The sequence below is a fragment of the Balaenoptera borealis genome (genome assembly GCF_965194805.1).
Source record: "Balaenoptera borealis genome assembly, chromosome: X".
Classification (NCBI taxonomy): domain Eukaryota; kingdom Metazoa; phylum Chordata; class Mammalia; order Artiodactyla; family Balaenopteridae; genus Balaenoptera; species Balaenoptera borealis.
The window spans coordinates 72,795,756-72,816,137 of NC_138881.1; the positions used below are offsets into that span (position 1 = coordinate 72,795,756).

General features: G+C 34.9%; 1 protein-coding gene across 4 annotated transcripts in view; it reads left to right on the forward strand.

Moving 5' to 3' along the window:
- The window catches only part of DACH2 (dachshund family transcription factor 2), a 623,157-nt gene that overhangs the window by 591,662 nt on the left and 11,113 nt on the right, over positions 1–20,382 (forward strand). For 2 of the 4 annotated variants that reach the window (XM_082377224.1, XM_082377222.1), the window contains exons 11-12: positions 10,541–10,687; positions 12,632–12,697. In XM_082377224.1, the coding sequence (XP_082233350.1) occupies positions 10,541–10,687; positions 12,632–12,697 (213 nt within the window). Of the gene's footprint in view, positions 1–10,540; positions 11,940–12,631; positions 12,698–20,382 lie in introns of those variants that run through there. The other 2 variants (XM_082377221.1, XM_082377223.1) reach the window with 1 other exon arrangement.

Sequence of the window (20,382 nt, forward strand, 5' to 3'; positions counted from 1 at the left end):
TTGGCATAGAGTTGCTTGTAGTAATCTCTCATGATCCTTTGTATTTCTGCAGTGTCAGTTGTTACTTCTCCTTTTTCATTTCTAATTCTATTGATTTGAGTTATTCTCCCTTTTTTTCTTGATGAGTCTGGCTAATGGTTTATCAATTTTTTTTTCTTCTCAAAGAACCAGCTTTTAGTTTTATTGATCTTTGCTAATGTTTCTTTCATTTCTTTTTCATTTATTTCTGGTCTGATCTTTATGATTTCTTTCCTTCTGCTACGTTTGGGGATTTTTTGATCTTCTTTCTCTAATTGTTTCAAGTGTAAGGTTAGGTGTTTTCTTTCAGATGTTTCTTGTTTCTTGAGGGTAGGATTGTATTACTATAAACTTCCCTCTTAGAACTGCTTTTGCTACATCCCATAGGTTATGGGTCATAGTGTTTTCATTGTCATTTGTTTCTAGGTATTTTTTGATTTCCTAATTGATTTCTTCAGTGATCTCTTGGTTATTAAGTCGTGTATTGTTTAGCCTCCATGTGTTTGTATTTTTTACAGACTTTTTCCTGTACTTGATATCTAGTCTCATAGCATTGCAGTCAGAAAAGATACTGGATATGATTTCAATTTTCTTAAATTTACCAATGCATGATTTGTGACCCAAGATATGATCTCTGCTGGAGAATGTTCCATGAGCACATGAGAAGAAAGTGTATTCTGTTGTTTTTGGTTGGACTGTCCTATAAATATCAATTAAGTCCATCTTCTTTTATGTATAATTTAAAGCTTTCGTTTCCTTATTTATTTTCATTTGTATGATCTTTCCATTGGTGAAAGTGGGGTGTTAAAGTCCCCTACTATGACTGTGTTACTGTCTATTTCCCCTTTAATGGCTGTTAGCATTTTCCTTATGTATTGAGGTGCTCCTTTGTTGGGTGCATAAATATTTACAATTGTTATATCTTCTTCTTTGACAGATCACTTGATCATTATGTAATGTCCTTCTTTGTCTCTTGTAATAGTCTTTATTTTAAATTTTATTTGTCTGATATGAGAATTGCTACTCCAGCTTTCCTTTGATTTCCATTTGCATGGAATATCTTTTTCCATCCCCTCACTTTCAGTCTGTATGTGTCCCTAGGTCTGAAGTGCGTCTCTTGTAGACAGCATATATATGGGTCTTGCTTTTGTATCCATTCAGACAGTCTATGTCTTTTGGTTAGAGCATTTAATCCATTTACATTTAAGGTAATTCTTGATATGTATGTTCCTATTACCATTTTCTTAATTGTTTGGGGTTTGTTATTGTAGGTCTTTTCCTTCTCTTGTGTTTCCTGCCTAGAGAAGTTCCTTTAGCATTTGTTGTAAAGATGGTTTCATAGTGCTGAATTCTCTTAGCTTTTGCTTGTCTGTAAGTGTTTTAATTTCTCTGTCAAATCTGAATATGATACTTGCTGGGTAGAGTAATCTTGGTTGTAGGTTTTTTCCTTTCATCACTTTAAATATGTCCTTCCACTCCCTTTTGGCTTGCAGACTTTCTGATGAAAGATCAGCTGTTAACCTTATGGGGATTCCCTTGTGTGTTTTTGGTTGTTTTTCCCTTGCTGCTTTTTATATTTTTTCCTTGTATTTAATTTTTGATAGTTTGATTAATATGTTTCTTGGCATGTTTCTCCTTGGAATTATCCTGTATGAGACTCTCTGTGCTTCCTGGACTTGATTGTCTATTTCCTTTCCATATTAGGGAAGTTTTCATCTATAATCTCTTCAAATATTTTCTCAGTCCCTTTCTTTTTCTCTTCTTCTTCTGGGACCCGTGTAATTCAAATGTTGGTGCATTTAACATTGTCCCAGATGTCTCTGAGACAGTCTTCAATTCTTTTCATTTCCTTTTTATTTATTCTGCTCTGCAGTAGTTATTTCCAATATTTTATCTTACAGGTTGCTTATCCGCTCTTCTGCCTCAATTCTTCTGCTATTGATTTCTTCTAGAGAATTTTTAATTTTATTTATTGTGTTGTTCATCATTGTTTGCTCTTTAGCTCTTCTAGGTCCTTGTTAAACGTGTCTTTTATTTTCTCCATTCTTTTTCCACGACTTTTGATCATCTTTACTATCATTACTCTGAATCTTTTTCAAGGAGACTGCCTATTTCCTCTTCATTTGTTTGGTCTGGTGGGTTTTTACCTCACTCCTTCATCTGCTGTGTGTTTCTATGTCTTCTCATCTTGCTTAACTTACTGTGTTTGAGGTCTCCTTTTCATCAGCTGCAGGTTTGTAGTTCCCATTGTTTTTGGTGTCTGCCCCCAGTGGCTAAGGTTGGTTGAGTGGGTTGTGTAGGCTTCCTGGTGGAGGCGCTTAGTGCCTGTTTTCTTGTGGATGAGGCTGGATCTTGTCTTTCTGGTGGGCAGGACTGCGTCCGATGGTGTGTTTTGGCGTGTCTGTGTCCTTATTATGATTTTAGGCAGCCTCTGCTAATAGGTGGGGTTGTGTTCCTGTCTTGCTAGTTGTTTGGCATAGGGTGTCTAGCACTGTAGCTTGCTTGTCATTGAGTGGAGCTGGGTCTTAGCATTGAGATGGAGATCTCTGGGAGAGCTTTTGCTGTTTGATATTATGTGGAGGTAGGAGGTCTCTGGTGGACAAATGTCCTGAACTTGGCTCTCCCTTTGCCCCCAGAGCACCAAGACCCTGTCAGCCACATGGCTCAGAAGAAAAGTTAGGAAAAAAGAAAGAAAGAAAGAAAAAAGTAAAATAAAATAAAAAAATAAAAAGAGAAAAAAATAAGAAGAAAGGAACAGTCAAACCAAAAAGCAAATCCACAAATGATTAAAAAAGCACTAAAAACTATACTAAAAACAAAATAAAACGAACAAACAAAAAACCGGACAGACAGATCTCTAGGACAAATGGTAAATGCAAAGCTCTACAGACAAAATCACCCAAAGAAGCATGTACATACACACTCACAAAAAGAGAAAAAGGAAAACAATATATATATCATTGCTCCCAAAGTCCACTGCCTAAATTTTGGGATGATTCGTTCTCTGTTCAGGTATTCCACAGATGCAGGGTACATCAAGTTGATTGTGGAGATTTAATCCACTGCTCCTGAGGCTGCTGGGATAGATTTCCCTTTTCTTCTTTCTTCACACAGCTCCTGGGGTTCAGGTTTGGATTTGACCCCGCCTCTGTGTGTCGGTCACCTGAGGGCATCTGTTTTTTGCTCAGAAAGGATGATTTTAAAGGAGCAGCTGATTAGGGAGCTCTGGTTCGCTCAGACCAGGTGGAGGGAGGGGTACGGAATGTGGGGCAAGCCTACAGTGGCAGAGGCCAGTGTGACGTTGCAACAGCCTGAGGCACACCGTGTGTTCTCCCGGGGAAGTTGTCCTTGGATCACGGGACCCTAGCAGTGGCAGGATGCACAGGCTCCTGGGAGGGGTGGTGTGGAGGGTGACCTGTGCTTGCACACAGCCTTCTTGGTGGCTGCAGCAGCAGCCTTAGCGTTTCATGCTCATCTCTGTTGTCCATGCTGATAGCCGCGACTCGGGCCCATCTCTGGAGCTGGTTTAGGCAATGCTCTGAATCCCCTCTCCTCGTGCACCCCGAAGCAAAGGTCTCTTCCCTCTTAGGCAGTTCCAGACTTTTTCCAGGACTCCCTCCTGGCTAGCTGTGGCACACTAGCCCCCTTCAGGCTCTGTTCACACAGCCATCTGCAGTCCTCTCCCTGGGATCTGAACTCTGAAGCCCGAGCCTCAGCTCCCAGCTCCCACCCATCCCAGCCGGCAGGTGAGCAGAAAAGCCTCTCAGGCTGGTGAGTGCTGGTCGGCACAATCTTCTGTGCAGGAAACTCTCTGCTTTGCCCTCTGCACACCTCTTGCTGCGCTCTCCTCTGTGGCTCCAAAGCTTCCCCCCCGCCACCCCTCTTCTCTGCCAGTGAAGGGGCTTCCTAGTGTGTGGAACCTTTTCCTCCTTCACAGGTCCCTCACAGTGGTGCAAGTCCCATCTTTATTCTTTTGTCTCTGTTTTTTCTTTTTTCTTTTGCCCTACCCAGGTACGTGGGGAGTTTCTTGCCTTTTGGGAAGTCTGACGTCTTCTGTCAGCATTCAGTAGGTGTTCTGTAGGATTTCTTGCACATGTACATGTATTTCTCATGTATTTTGGGGGAGGAAGGTGATCTCCACATCTGACTCTTCCACCATCTTGAAGGTCCACCCATAAAGGCCATTTTTAATCATGTAAAAGATTAGCTTAGACTTTGTCCTGTAGGTTATGGGAAGTATTAAAAGATAAGCAGCAGAGCGATCTAGTCTGCTTTCAATCAGATAGACAGGTGTTGGGAATAGAGTAGACGGGAATTGGAGTAAGACTACAAACAAGGAAACTATGTAAAAGGGGATTGCCCTCATCTAGGCCATGGTGATGAGGGCTGAATAGGGTAGCATAAGTATGGACGAAGAAAAAAGTGAGAGAATGGAAAATATTGTACAGAAATAGAAATAACTTTCTAACAATGGGTAGGCAGTTGATAATCTATAGATGTGGATAATGAGACTAGCTCGTTTCAAAACCAGAGAAAATTCAAAACCTTAACCAATAATTTTCACCTCTTCCTTATATTTACCATAAAATACAAAACAGCAGCAAAAGTGACTATTGTGCTTTTCAGCTTCTTTCTCTTCTTTGCTTATTCTTCTATAGAATGATCACAAAGCAAAAGTCAATTAAAAGAGTTAAAGAGTGGGAATGAGCGGCAAAAAGGGAGAGAAAATTCACAACCCAGATAATGCCTCCCTAAACTAGGAAGAATTACTCCAGTCGAGTGAAATCCACTAACTTTATACTATTCCAGTATAGCATATTATATTCTGAAATTTGCATCAAGAAATTGAAATTTTACTGTATATTTTCCTTAAGACCTAAGAATTATTAGTTCAGTTCAAAATGGAAATTCAGTCGTTACATTTAAAAAGAATTAAACCTCTTCTTATCTTGCCAAAGTCATTAAATACTACTAAACAAAAGCTAAATTGTCTTTTTAAAGTTTGGAGAAATTAGTTTATTTCTGATATTTGGGATGCAATATATATTATTATGATTAGGAGTCATAAAAGCACATTTGTTTAGTAGGGAAATTATTTATACTAAAGTACCAAATATGTTAAATATAATAACATTCACAAATTGACTTAGGAAAATCTACTACATATAGTAAAATTGTCTTCTAACTTTTAGGGATGTACTGATACTGATTTCTATTTACTAACTTCTTACAGAGTCTTCAGGTCTGTCTTTATAATTGGTATCATATCTATTGTCTTTTAAAAAGTCTTAGACATTGTAGATGTAATATTGTATCTATTATCAGATTTACTATGAAGCATTTATTATTTAATAAATTTAGCAATTTTTATGATATAATAATAATACCACTACTAATATTCTATCATCATTACTACTACTGTCATTACTGTCACTACTACTACTACCATCACTACTACTACTACTACTACTACTACTACTACTACTACTACTACTACTACTACTACTACTACCATCACTAGCTAATGCTTATCAATTGTCTGCTATGTGCTAAGCACTGTTTTTTAACATTTTACATCTTATGACTAGCATAATGAAAAGAAACTACTCTGTTATCCTCATTGATTTAGAGAAACTATCTGCTTCATCTCTATGAATCTCAGCATCATCATCTATTACAATAGTTGACTGCATGATCACTTAAATTCCTTTCTAGTTGCCTAAATATCTCATACCCAGTAAACCTACTTTTTAGGACAAAGGGTGAGCTCTTTATCTAAAGTCATATGATTGAAAAGAAAAATGGAGAAAATTGATATTGTAGTTAAAAAGTAATATCTCCCCAAGTTTATAGAAAAAATAGTAGCAACATATATAAAGAACATATGTAAAACTATATATATGTTTATAGTAAACTGTATATATATAAAACTATATATATAGTAAGAATCCCTATGAGTATCTTTTTTTAAAGAAAACATTGTTTCACACTTATACATTCCTTCTAACTACCTTTTTTTTCCTAGCCAGAATGTGTTACTTGAATTAAACATATGTTATAATATTCTTTGCAGCTTAAACACTTAGAATCAAAGAATGATAGAGCTACAAGAGAGCTTGGAGCTCATCTGTCTTGGTTCTTGACCAACTATACGGTCCCCAGGCTTTGAAACAACTACCCATATGATCTTTGGCCCTCAAACTATGAGAACTACTAGTTCTGGGATCTTGAATAAATTTCTTGACCTCTCAAGGACTCAATTTCCTCATCTATAAAATGGAGATAACAATATCTTCCTTGCTGAGTTGTTGTAAGTTTTAAATGAGATATAGTCCTAGAAAAATGTTCAGTACATGGTAGGTCCTAAATAAATTATAGTTATTATTTTTATATAATTTTATTGTAATATTCTGTGGCATTGTTTATAATATATGGAAACATAAATTTCAAGGGAATCAACATATGGAATATTTTTGAATAAATAATTTTACTAGAAGCAAAATTTTGTCTTATCAAGGACATTGCTATACATTAATTTGAATACATCTATGTTTTTGATTTAAATAATTTACTAAATGCTTTATTTGAATGATGATAATTAAGTATAATTATGATAGTAAAATCTTTTTATGCTTAACCTTATTTAATAGTCTTTTACCAAAAATAACAGAAACCATACATTCTCGGTGTCTTTATTCCAAGATTTTCATCTTGTTATTACCTTAGTCCTCTGAATTTTTGTCTAAATGAATATAAATTTAGATGAGTAAATGACTCTCTTTAAGTTGCTGAAGGTCATTTATATGAAAAGACATTGAACTGTGAGATAAATACAACTGAAACTCAAATTAGCATCATATTCACTTTAGTGCAATCAAAATATTTTAATTGTATTTGAAAAATTTTAAGATTTTTAAATGTCATATAATTTATAATTTTGTTTAATGTTCCTTGAATATTTTTCTATTGTCCTAATATCAATATCTTAAATTTTTACAACTGATTTAGGAAGAATGTGAAGGTCGGTCTGCTTAGAACCCTGCAGTGAACCAATATATTGCTGGAGCCCAGTAATTCTGTTTGAGAAATTATCACAGATTTCAAGGTTTCATAGAACAGTAACAATCATACATTAGGGCACTTAAAGTTTCTAGTTAAGACATAAGGCCTTGAGAGTTGAGTTATAATTGTTTTTACCTCTTCTTTACCTTTTCTGTTTATGAAAGAAATGTTGTGCCTTTACAGATTGCTTAACATAATCATTGCTGAAAGTTATTCTCTTTAAAATGTAGAGATAGATTCAAATATAAATATATGGAGAGAGACAGAGTCTGATGATATGTGCATATATTTAAAGAGATAGATATTTGCCCTAAAAACTGGTTACATCTCAAAGAAATAGACCCTTGACACTGTAAGTTTTAAAAGACATACAATGTATTTTTCTTTCTCTTCCATACATCTTTTTTATTTTCATCTTTATTGGAGTATAAATGCTTTACAATGTTGTGTTAGTTTCTGCTGTACAACAAAGTGAATCAGCTATATGTATACATATATCCCCATATCCCCTCCCTCTTGAGCCTCCCTCCCACCCTCCCTATCCCACCCCTCTAGGTCATCACAAAGCAGTGAGCTGATCTCCCTGTTCTATGCAGCAGCTTCCCACTACCCATCCATTTTACATTTGGTAGTGTATATATGTCAGTTCTACTCTCTTACTCCATCCCAGCTTCCACTTCTCCCCCTGTGTCCTCAAGTATATTGCCTACATCTGTGTCTTTATTCCTGCCCTGCCACTAGGTTCATCAGTACTATTTTTTTAGATTCCATATATATGCGTTAGCATACGGTATTTGTTTTTCTTTTTCTGACTTACCTCATTCTGTATGACAGACTCTACGTCCATCCACCTCATTACAAATAACTCAATTTTGTTCCATTTTATGGCAGAGTAATATTCCATTGTATACATGTGTCACATTTTCTTTATCCATTCGTCTGTCGATGGGCATTTAGGTTGCTGCCTTGTCCTGGCTATTGTAAATAGCACTGCGATGAACATTGTGGTACATGTGTCTTTTTGAATTATGGTTTTCTCAGGGTATATGCCCAGGAATGGGATTGCTGGGTCACATGGTAATTCTATTTTTAGTTTTTTAAGGAACCTCCATACTGTTGTCCATAGTGGCTGTATCAATTTACATTCCCACCAACGTTGCAGAAGTGTTCCCTTTTCTCCATACCCTCTCCAGCATTTATTTTTTGTAGATTTTTTGATGATGACCATTCTGACTCGTGTGAGGGGATACCTCATTGTGGTTTTGATTTGCATTTCTCTAATGATTAGTGATGTTGAGTATATTGTCATGTGTTTGTTGGCAATCCATATGTCTTCTTTGGAGAAATGTCTGTTTAGGTCTTCCACCCATTTTCGATTGGGTTGTTTGTTTTCTCAATATTGAGCTGAATGAGCTGCTTGTTTATTTTGGAAATTAATCCATTGTCAGTTGCTTCATTTGCAAATATTTTCTCCCATTCTGAGAGTTGTCTTTTCATCTTATTTATTCTTTCCTTTGCTGTGCAAAAGCTTTTAAGTTTCATTAGGTCCCATTTGTTTATTTTTGTCCCTTACTCTAGGAGGTGGGCCAGAAAGGATCTTGCTGTGACTTATGTCATAGAGTGTTCTGCCTATGTTTTGCTCGAAGAGTTTGATCGTGTTTGGCCTTACATTTAGGTCTTTAATCCACTTTGAGTTTATTTTTGTGTATGGTGTTAGGAAGTGTTTTAATTTCATTCTTTTACATGTAGCTGTCCAGTTTTCTCAGCACCACTTATTGAAGAGACTGTCATTCCTCCATTGTATATTCTTGCTTCTTTTATCAAAGATAAGGTGACCATATGTGTGTGGGTTTATCTCTGGGCTTTCTATCCTTTTCCATTGATCTATATTTCTGTTTTTGTGCCAGTACCATACTGTTTTGATTACTGTAGCTTTGTCATATAGTCTGAAGTCAGGGAGCCTGATTCCTCCAGCTCCATTGGCTCTTCAGGGTCTTTTGTGTTTCCATACAAATTGTGAGATTTTTTGTTCTAGTTCTGTGAAAATGCCATTGGTAATTTGATATGGATTGCATTGAATCTGTAGATTGCTTTCAGTACTATAGTCATTTTCACAGTGTTGATTCTTCCAATCCAAGAGCATGGTATATCTCTTCATCTGTTTGTATTGTCCTTGATTTCTTTCATCAGTGTTGTACAGTTTTCTGTATACAGGTCTTTTGACTCCTTAGGTAGGTTTATTCCTAGGTATTCTATTCTTTGTATTGCAATGGTAAATGGGAATATTTCCTTAATTTCTATTTCTGATTTTTCATTGTTAGTATATAGGAATGCAAGAGATTTCTGTGCATTAATTTTGTATCCTGCTACTTTACTAAATTCATTGATTAGCTCTAGTAGTTTTCTGGTAGCATCTTCAGGATTTTCTATGCATAGTATCATGTCATCTGCAAAGAGTGACAGTTTTACTTCTTTCCCAGTTTGGATTCCTTTTATTTCTTTTCCTTCTCTGATTGGCGTGGCTAAAACTTCCAAAACTATGTTGAATAATAGTGGTGGAGTAAGCACCCTTGTGTTGTTCCTGATCTTAGAGGAAGTGCTTTCAGTTTTTCACCAATGAGAATGAAGTTGGCTGTGGGTTTGTCATATATGGCTTTTATTATGTTGAGGTAGGTTCCCTCTATGCCCACTTTCTGGAGAGTTTTTATCATACATGGGTGTTGCATTTTGTCAAAAGTTTTTCTGCATCTATTGAGATTATCATATGATTTTTATCCTTCAATTTGTTAGTATCACATTGATTGATTTCCATATATTGAAGAATCCTTGCATTCCTGGAATAAACTCCACTTGATCATGGTGTATGATCCTTTTAATGTGCTGTTGGATTCTGTTTGCTAGTATTTTGTTGAGGATTTTTTACATCTATGTTCATCAGCGATATTGACCTGTTTCTTTTTTGTGACATCTTTGTCCCGTTTTGGTATCAGGGTGATGGTGGCCTCATAGAATGTGTTCAGGTGTGTTTAAAGACATACCATGTTTTGAAACTCAATAAATATCTTTAGATTTTCTGTGTTTTGAAATATGTATAGGAATAACCTGATGAATAATAAGAATATTTTTCTTAATCAATTTATAAAATATTTCATGCTATCACTAAATTCCTGTAGACAAAGTAGAAAAGAATCTTCCACCACTACTACCACCACCATACAAATATATGTGTATTATAGAGCATACTTACTGGAGATGTGAAAGCAAAAATAAGTTTGTTGCATAATTGAATAATCTTTGGTTGAGTCTAATGATAATTGGAATCAAAAGAAGCTAATCTTATGTTGACTTATACATTTATATATCTCTCTGAATCTGTATCTATGGTTTATAATTCATCAAAACCGGCAACCTGATTTCAATGACTAAGCCTTTGCAAACTATTTCCCTTTCCATATTTTAGCTACCATGCAAAAGCGCCTGAAGAAGGAGAAAAAAGCAAAGAGAAAACTACAAGAAGCCTTGGAATTTGAATCAAAGCGAAGGGAGCAAGTGGAGCAAGCACTTAAGCAAGCCACTACTAGTGACAGTGGATTGAGGATGTTGAAAGGTAATGTCTGTATTGCACCTTCACACTCAAGGTACACAAAGCAGAGAGAGGGAGAGAGCCGGGGAGGGAGAAGGGGAGAGGGAGAGGGGGAGAAGGAAAGGAAGGAGGGAAGGAAGGAGGGAGGGAGAAGCTTTGTCCAGGAATACAGTAATTAAAAAATCAATTTGAGGCCAAGTGCTTTAGTTCATTAATTAAATCTGTCAAAATAAGCCCTATTCTGGGAGATATAAATAGTCTAGGAACAGGAAATCCTGCTGCTTTTTTCAGAAAAAGTAATATTGATAACTTCCCTGCACTTAAAATGTAAGTGTTTTAGGTCCATTCGTGTTAAAATATGCTGATGTTTGGTGTACTTTATTTTAATGAACTTTAGAATGCTGGTTCCTTTAATGCAGATTGCATCAGTGATGAGGGCTTAAAGAGTGCCTGGTTGAAAATGAATGTTCTAAGTAAATTCCTGGAGCTCCTGTGAAAAGAGGTGATTCTGTCATGAAATCTCTTAATTCCAAACTTTTCTGATTCCATTTTAAATTATGAAACCCCACAACGTAATTTCATTTCATAGGCTATTCAAGTTTTTCTTTCATAGCACATTAACAGCTGGTATATCTAACTGATATGTGTGCATAACAGGGATGAGCCTAAGAATATTATACACAAGCATACACATACTCCATACCTAATATGACACACACATGAACTAAAAGGGGGTTGCTTCAAGTGTCCCATACTAAGAATGAATAGAGAATACTGTACAATGTTCAATCGTATTTTTACCTTTCCAAAAGTTCAGTTCCCTTTTTACTGTGACTGTCTTGGATCATTGTCCTCACAATCGATAGAAATACAGAGGTAGATTATTAGCTCATGACAGCCATGCCTCATTGAGACGCAGAAGAGAGAAGATAAATAATAATACATCAATATCTCATACTGAGGAACATCTTAGACAGTGGGAGCCAGCAATGGGGCCAATATTCTATGCACTCTAATTATTTGAGGCTCTGAACATGTAATTCTGAGGAGGTTTGTCATTTTTCTTTTTACGTATTTGAAATCCACCCATATGTGAATTCCACTCTAGCTCCAGTGTTCTCTGTTATAAAGGAAAAGCAGCTGTTTCTACAGCATGATGGGTAACTTGTATTCAAATCATTTCTTTCTCACATCAATCCTTGATGGATGATATATGGGCGTCTGTTATCACATTACCCAAGGGTGTCTGAGCAAATGTATATATATATATATATATATATATATATAGAGAGAGAGAGAGAGAGAGAGAGAGAGAGAGAGAGAGAGAGAGAGAGAGAGATGGCCATATTAAGCTATGCTTCATGTATATGAATAACTTTTAGATAATCACATTTCATATTTAAAATTGAAAATAAAAATCCCAACTCTTTGTTTCTTTTTCTCAACTTTTTTTGAAACAATTCATGTATCTCTTGGTCCCTAGGACCAGTACTAAATAAAGACCACAAATCATAGCCTGTGTTTTGGTGTTCATGTGCATTTAGCATAGAGATAATCTCATCATCTATCACATTTTACAAACGAAAAATATACCATAAGAATGGGGCACTTCTACTTATGGAATTATATTCAATTTTTTTTATTCCACAGTCAGGGCATGTTACCTGATAGTCTGAGGGGGTTTTATGGACAGATTATTTTCCCGAGTTTTATCTCTAGAGTGTAAAATGAATAAAGAAATATTTACTATATACCTGGAAATATATGTCCAATTGTAAAATTCAGCTATGGTTTATAATTCTCCTTCCTACCATTAAAAACATATAGACATACAAAAAACAAAAACAAAATGCCACCCAAAGTCTCATGTTATCTATAGGACCAAAGCACTGGTGAACAGAGTTTTCACTTTAAATGGAATCAGGAAAAATAGAAATGTACCTTAATATTGAATGTCACTTCTTTCAGATACTGGGATTCCAGATATTGAAATAGAAAACAGTGGAACTCCTCATGATAGTACTGCTATGCAAGGTACAGTAAACAGTGTACTTCTTTCTGTAACTGCTTAATATGTGACCCCTGGGAGTGGGAAGGGGATAAGCTCCTATGTTGATACTTTTCATATAAGGAAAATAAATAAATAAGTTTTTCTTACTTCATGATAGAGGAAAAAGTTTGCAGTGTTTATTGAGACTATGTATTTAGGGACTAATAATTGTACATACACAATGTGAGCAAATTTCTTGTATGTTTATCCGTTAAAAGGATGTACATTTATATGTAAGGCATATTCTAAAAATGCAAAATGTGAATATAATTTACCTTTCAGAAGTATAAAATAATATGCTTTTTAAATCTCACTACTGTTTGTAAAAGACACAGGTACAATAATCATAACCTATCAATATTTGCAAAGTATTCTAGGCAACATTTTTATCAATATTTAAGTCCTAATGCTAATTTTAGATACTTTTCAAAACCGACTAAATATGAAAATAAGAGCAGGACTTGTAATACATAATTTGCAGGATTCCCACAACTGTTTAGATCCTTTATAATATTTTTTAAAGTATTTAGTAGTAAGAAAATAGGGAAAACAAATCAATATAGAGTCTCATTGGAGCGCAAAGACAGCTAAAAATAAAAATTGAATTTGACCACTGGAGTTTTTCAGTGTCTTTCTAATGCAGTTTTCTAGCCCTCTGTATGCAGATTACATTTATTTTCACATTCATGTCTCACTCTAATAAAAAAGAAAAGGCATCTCCATGAGAAAACGATTTCCTAACTTTCAAAAAGGAAGACAGCCATAGAAAGGTTGCCTACTGGATGTTTAACTAATCAGCGCCTTTCCACGGTGTAATGACTGGATATCTATGAAGGCAACAAAACTGGATGTGACCAAAAGATCCATGTGGGTTCATCTGTGGGTCACCATTTTGTGTGGCAACTTCAGAAAATTTAGAAATCCTGACTCATGTAGTTTTGCACATCATCTTTGCAAAACCAGGAGTGTTAGAGATCATGGATCTTCTGGTAATGCCTGATTCTGCTGCAGCTGGATAGACCTAATTAATGCATTAACTTTTGTGAAAGCATGCATGTTTAGCTCACTCAATAAAGCTTTTGCTGTTTCTTATCCCTCTTTTGCTTACCTGCTTTCTTCCCTCAACTTAAAGGCTCTGTCTGTGTGAGCAAAGCCAATTTGGATGGGACTCAGTGTTTATCCAATCAGTACACCACAGTGAAACATATAAATAAAGCCCCACTAGTTGTGGTTGCCACCATAGATCTAAGGTAGGGTTGAACAAGTCTGAAGCATTTGACCCCTTCTGAATCTGTGACACACACATATAGACCCAGTCTTTAAGGAGCATTGAGCTTGATTGGACCTTTCTTCATGGGATGTAAGGTCAGCTTTGTAACTGTAAGAGGTAAACCATCACTGGGTTGTATCTTTATTATCCTTTAATTATCCTTGATTATCCTTTAATCCTATACTCCCAATTTATTGCTGTTTGTTTAATATATATATATATATATATATATATATATATATATATATATATATATATATATATAATTCTTTTAGTTCACAGTAGTAACATCTTTCCTAACTCTGAGATAAATATAAATTTTTGAACTGTCCTAAAGTTGCTTCATTTCCATGCAACAAACAACAGATAACTTATCCGTGGAAGGTCAGTTAGGTGATATAAGGAAAAGCTAGATTCACTATTTGGCTCAGTTTTTAATTTTAATGGAGTCTGCAAAGAATGGCTTTTGCATATTAATTTGTGATTAGGAGAGGACACATTTAATATTTGTTTTCAGTGAGCATGCTTTTAATAAGCTCTCCTAGTTTTTACTGGGTAAACAGGAGAGAATTAGCTGTACCTTTAAAAGGATTGAGATGGAACATATTTTAAAGCAAGGGGATTAACTTTTATATATATTTTTCAAATTACAAATCAAATTGTCTAGCATTTGTGGTTAATATTTTCAATATATGGTAAAGTACGGTGGGTTAATAATTCTTACTAAATGTCTGCCTTTTAGGTTATGTTAAATAGTATTCTTGATAAAAGTGGTAAAAATGAAAAAGTATACATTCTCACATCTCTTAGCACAGCATTTAAGCATGTTAAATGATAAAGTTCCTATCATCAATTTATGAAAAACTAGAGTAAATGCTTTGTATTAATATGAGAGTAGAATCACAATATAATATCTAAAAGAAATTATTTTATGAGCAAAACCAATTTATTCTATTAGCCAGGGGAATAGGTGCCTGAAAATATTATCAGAATTAAATATAATTCATCAAATCAATCAATTCAAATAATTACCAAAAAATCTCAATAATATTACTTTTTGTTTAAGATGTTCAGAATTGAAAGATTACTTTTATATGTACCTATGAACTAGAGAAAATGTATAATGCTTGGAAAACAAAAGGCAAGCTTAACCATTGTTTTTCCATTCTGCCTAATAATTTTGCTCTTGTGTGCTATTGTTCCTTTCTTTTGTGACATATTTTGATACTGTTTTCATCTTTTTCACTTCCCTCAATTACCCATTTCTTAACTTGGAAGATTATTTCCCAGCATTATTTGTGAGGTTCAATTCATGCATGCCAATCCAGTGCCATTTCCACAACTCATCTTCATCACAACAAACAATTCCAGCATCAGTGAAGTCTTTTCCTATTGTCAATAGCTCTGCTGGATAGAAATCTGTCATTCTCTTAGTGCTCTTTCTCTGAAATTCAATTAGTCGCTTTGTGACATTTCCTTAAGAGGACTTGGAAGAATGTTGCTTGGCCATCATTAGAAGTAATAAAGTCATATATAGGAGCCTTCGCTGGAGGTCCAGTGGTTAAGACTCCGTGTTTCCAATGCAATGGGCTCAGGTTTGATCCCTGGTCGGGGAACAAAGATCCCACATGCCACGTGGTGCGGCCAAATAAGTAAATAAATAGTAAAATAACTAAAAAATAAATAAACTCATATATAGTTTTATGATAATTTCCACAAACTGCCCATGTACTAGGATTCTTACATGTATTCTAAATCTCTTCAGGTTAGTTATTTTATGTATTTTATGCTTTGAATGTTTGACAGACAAGGTATCATGCATAGACCACTTTCTGATAAAAGGGTCTCTGTATCCCTTATATTTTAGCAGTCTATGATAGCAACTCCTCCTGTATATTTTAAGGTGATTAAAAAATGAATACACACCCACTCTGATAGCGGTGTCCACTATTGCTGGCAGTGAAGGATATACACTAATATCCTCCCACACAGATTCCCATAACTCAGTTGGGGGCCCACAAGACAGCACATCAACCATCTTATCAACCAATCTCCATTTCACATAAAATAAACATACCGGGTGTCATTAAGTGTACCTTCAGATCAATGATTTTTGCAAATGACATTCAAGTACCATTTGCGTAGTGCATTTTTGCTGATAAAAGCAAATTAAATTAGGACAACTACAAGTGAGCTGATAAAAACTAAAACCGAACAGCAGTACCATTAGCTAACAAAGTAATATTTTCTCTTTACTGCATTCTGCCATTTAGTTATTATCCTATTGGAAATCTAATTATAATCCTTTTACTTCGTAGTCAAACTTCACAGTTTTTGCAAGCTTAGCACTGACAAGTGATTTCATTACCTTTGATTGCCCGTGCCCAGAGTGACTTAACTTCACTTGGAGACCTAAAAGCCCTCTCAGTTTCCCAGATTCCCTGTTTGCACTTTACAGCAACAGCTCCTTTAATTAATTAGCATGAATGCAGTAACATGAACTGCTGAACAGAAAATAACATCATTTTATGATCACAGGGAGACTTCTCCTTTTGCATGTTTATACCTTAGTTAACTTTTGTATGACTATATTTCATTGTTAGGGGCTACTGGTACAGTGCATATTTCTTTAGTTTTTGAAAATTGATATCATCATCTTAATAATAATAATAAATAAAACAAATCCAGAATATGAAACTTGTATATCTTAGAAAACAGACAACAGCCTTCATGAACCGACTTTCTAGTAACAAAATAAAATAATGTTTAAAAAAGTTCAGAGGAAATAACATCATAAAGTACAAGGGCACACAATGACGCATTGCTCCCATTTTTGCCACTGCATTTGTTTGGGAAAAAACAAAACAATACAAAAAAGCTAGGAGCTGCTTTTGCAAGAGGAATGCCAATATCTTTGAATAATTTTTACATTTGCTTTTTAGCCTACATGCTTGACAATGACATGAAATGGTTTAACACTGGAATATATTTTTCATCTGATATTTTTTCAGATATATGGTGGAATCTTGAATAATTTTCCCTTCTTTTTGATACTGACACACTAGAAGTAGATAAGAAATCCAACCTACATGTCAAAGTTAAGCAAAATTTGATGAAAAAAATAAACATATTAAACCATTTGTTCCCTCTGAACCATTTTTTTTTTCAGAAAAAAATGTGGGAGCTTATTCAAAGGGTATAAACTTACCGTTCTGATATGTGAAATCCATGATCTCATCTATGCAGCATTTGGTGAAGATGCCACTGAATAATTAAAAGCAAAGTGACTAAAGTGTTATTTGACTCTAAAAGCAACAGACACAATTTTAACATCTCTATGTTAATAAGAACACATATTTTACAATGTAATTTAATATACATATATTTATAGTATAGAATTTTAAATATATTTATACTATGAAATATATATATGAATATGTATATTCTTATCCATTTTCTCAAAATCAATTTGAACAGTGTTTATCCTTCCTTGACCTTTGACACCTCATTATCTTCTCTCTTTGCTGCTCACTTGGTAACCTAAAACTACATTTTTCCAAAGAGCTTAAGATGCCATACCAATATTTATTGAAAACAATTACCCTTGGGCTAAGATTGTCTTTGCAGGATTTGATAAAATAGAAAGGAAAGTGATGGTAGGGGCAAGTAAGGGGACTGGAAAAGAGAAATCAACATATGATTTCTTGCCATGTATGTGATATGACAAGAAAAACTAAAAGGAGAACAGATAGAATTTCTCTACAGGCTTTTCTCCTAACTCCCACCAGAGTGTGGTTTACATCTTTCTCTAGGGGTTCTATAGACTATTTCCTGCCCTACCCTCATAACCATTAATTTCCCTCCCCTTTAATGTCTTGTCCTGTGTTGAAAGATATACATAGGCACTATAATATTCCCATTGTTAAGTAGAAATGTTCTCTTATAAAGTAGAAATGCATAGCATGCCAGCGATTAGAGGGACTGTAGGAAGTGGGTCCCCTTTCCTCATAAATATGCCCTTTGAGAGTGGGAGACTTTTACCACCCAGAGAAACTTTACGCAACTGCCATCATAGAGTGTGAAAAGGCTGTAGCACACGGCCCACAGAAAAAATCCTAGCATCTTTCTCTAAAGCAGCAACATTTTTTTCCTGTAAGATTCATTAGATGGCCTCATTCATTTTCCTTTCTATCCCAGGAAGTATTTGTCTCTCATTTTCTTCATCCTCCACAGGATCTTTATTTTAACTGATTGTACTTCCCAACCCATGTCATACCTCTTTGCTGTGAAATACCTGTCAGATTATAGCACACATTATGCTTCTATTTCTTTCTTAGGAGGATGTGACAAACATTACTTGATACTTTAGGGCCTGGTTTTCATGGAGTGGCTTGCACCACTTACCACTGCATTCCTAAAAGAATATTTGCAGTGACTAAAATGCTGTCATGCTAATTATGATAATAACATAAAATCTCATCTAAGACTTACAAGTCTAGCTATATCTCACTCACATAATAGATGAAATTGTAGTTGTAGGGATAGCAAGATAGTGAGACTTGCAAAACAAAATATCAATAGGTTGTTCTGCTACTAAGCATTTTAGAGTCCACAGGGCTAATTCATTAATTAACAGGTCTTTCTGACTATAGTATAGGAAGAGTTGTTTAACTCAACTTGTATAACTGTTTAACTAGTCACTTTATGCCCCATCCTCTTTACATATGCAATACAATTTTTTAAGCTGAAGAGTCACCCTATCCCACTTACCAACCCAGATACACCTAAGGAATGTGCAAAAGGAAAGCCTTTTTTGGATTAAAAGTTTAAGTTTTATTTTTCACTTTCACATCTCTGTTTTAATTAAGAAAACAGACAGCATTTTCATAGAAGGCAGTAATCATAGGCCACTGTTGTCACATCACTTAAAAAATAGAATTATTATATTGCTGACATGTTGATGTGTGATGGTTCTATGCCAAGATGCTTATCACTCTTGGAATGAGGAATTGATATTCTAAAATTGGAACAGTGAAAAAAAGAAAGACAATACCTAATATTTGTATAACCTGGTGAAATTTTGCCATTTTTTTCTTGTTTCTTTTTTGGGGGGCTTAATTTTAAAAGGTAATTTATTGGGTGACTTAACTGACACTTCAAAGGATAGATTCAGGCCTGGCTGGATCCATAAACCCAAATAATAAATCCATTCAAAATGTCTCCCTTCCCAGTTCCTCCCAGTCTCCCTTCACTTTGAAGACTTTGATTTTTTCTTTTTAGATTTGGCTACGTTTTCTTGTTCCATTGCATAAAATGTTGCAAGTCCAGGCTTATTGCTAGCTCTCTCATTGGTAACATATTCCATCATAAAGAGGAACTTGTCTTTGTGCCATTCTTAATACACACATCCTCTAGCAGGATTATTCCCGTGTGATATTTAAGAAAGGTATAATTAACCCCTATTTTATAAGTAGGAAAATAACCCAAGAGAAGTTAATTGGCTTGCTATTGGTAATGGATTCTAAAACACAGGAATCTTAACTCCCTTACCCATTGTTTTCACTCTCAATCCATATTGATAATATCACTATCAATCCAAATCTGTAAAAATCTCTCATAGTTAGTAAGCTAGCTAGGATATTTAACTAGACTTTAATATTCTCCCATGCAAAACAATGCAGCAGGGCTGGGGTGGGGAATGGCTTCTCCAGTTTGTAGTTAATTAACCAAAATAGACTAAAGCCAACTATAATTTAATAATCACTTCTGCCTTAAAACTTTGCAGAGATTGGGGTAATACAAAAATTACACAAATGCAATCTCTCTTTTCTATTTAAAACTGTGTAGAGAAGCTGAAGTAGGAGTAGAAAAAAACTCTTCTATTTGTGGCTAAACTCACATCACCCTATTGGAACTAGACCTTAACAGATTTTCAGTTATCTAATTTTAGGCTAGGATTCCTTTCTGTGGGCCATTAGCAGAAAGTTTTATTTGTTGCTCTCAGGAAATTTTTTCTCATTTTTGCTGGCCATGTAACACTCAATTTTGGAAATTAAAATGAATTTAAAGAAAAACGTTGTTTAGAATTTTTTACAGACCTCCTTGACATTCCTTAATCTGTTAATCACAAAGTTTATGATTTACTTGTTTAATGTTTGAAGATTAACACTAGTAGTAATCCACATACTTAAGTTGGAGTCTACTTTACCTCAGTAATACAAATGGTTATTTGGACAACGCTTTCACCAATTCCTCTATTAGCTTTTAAGAAAGCATCGTTTTTTTTATAAGCATTTCTTCTCTATTTCCCTATTCTCCCATAATTTAAGTGCTCTTATTTTCTTTAAAACAATACAAATGAATGTCATGTTGATCTTAGCATTGGTGAGTAACTATTTA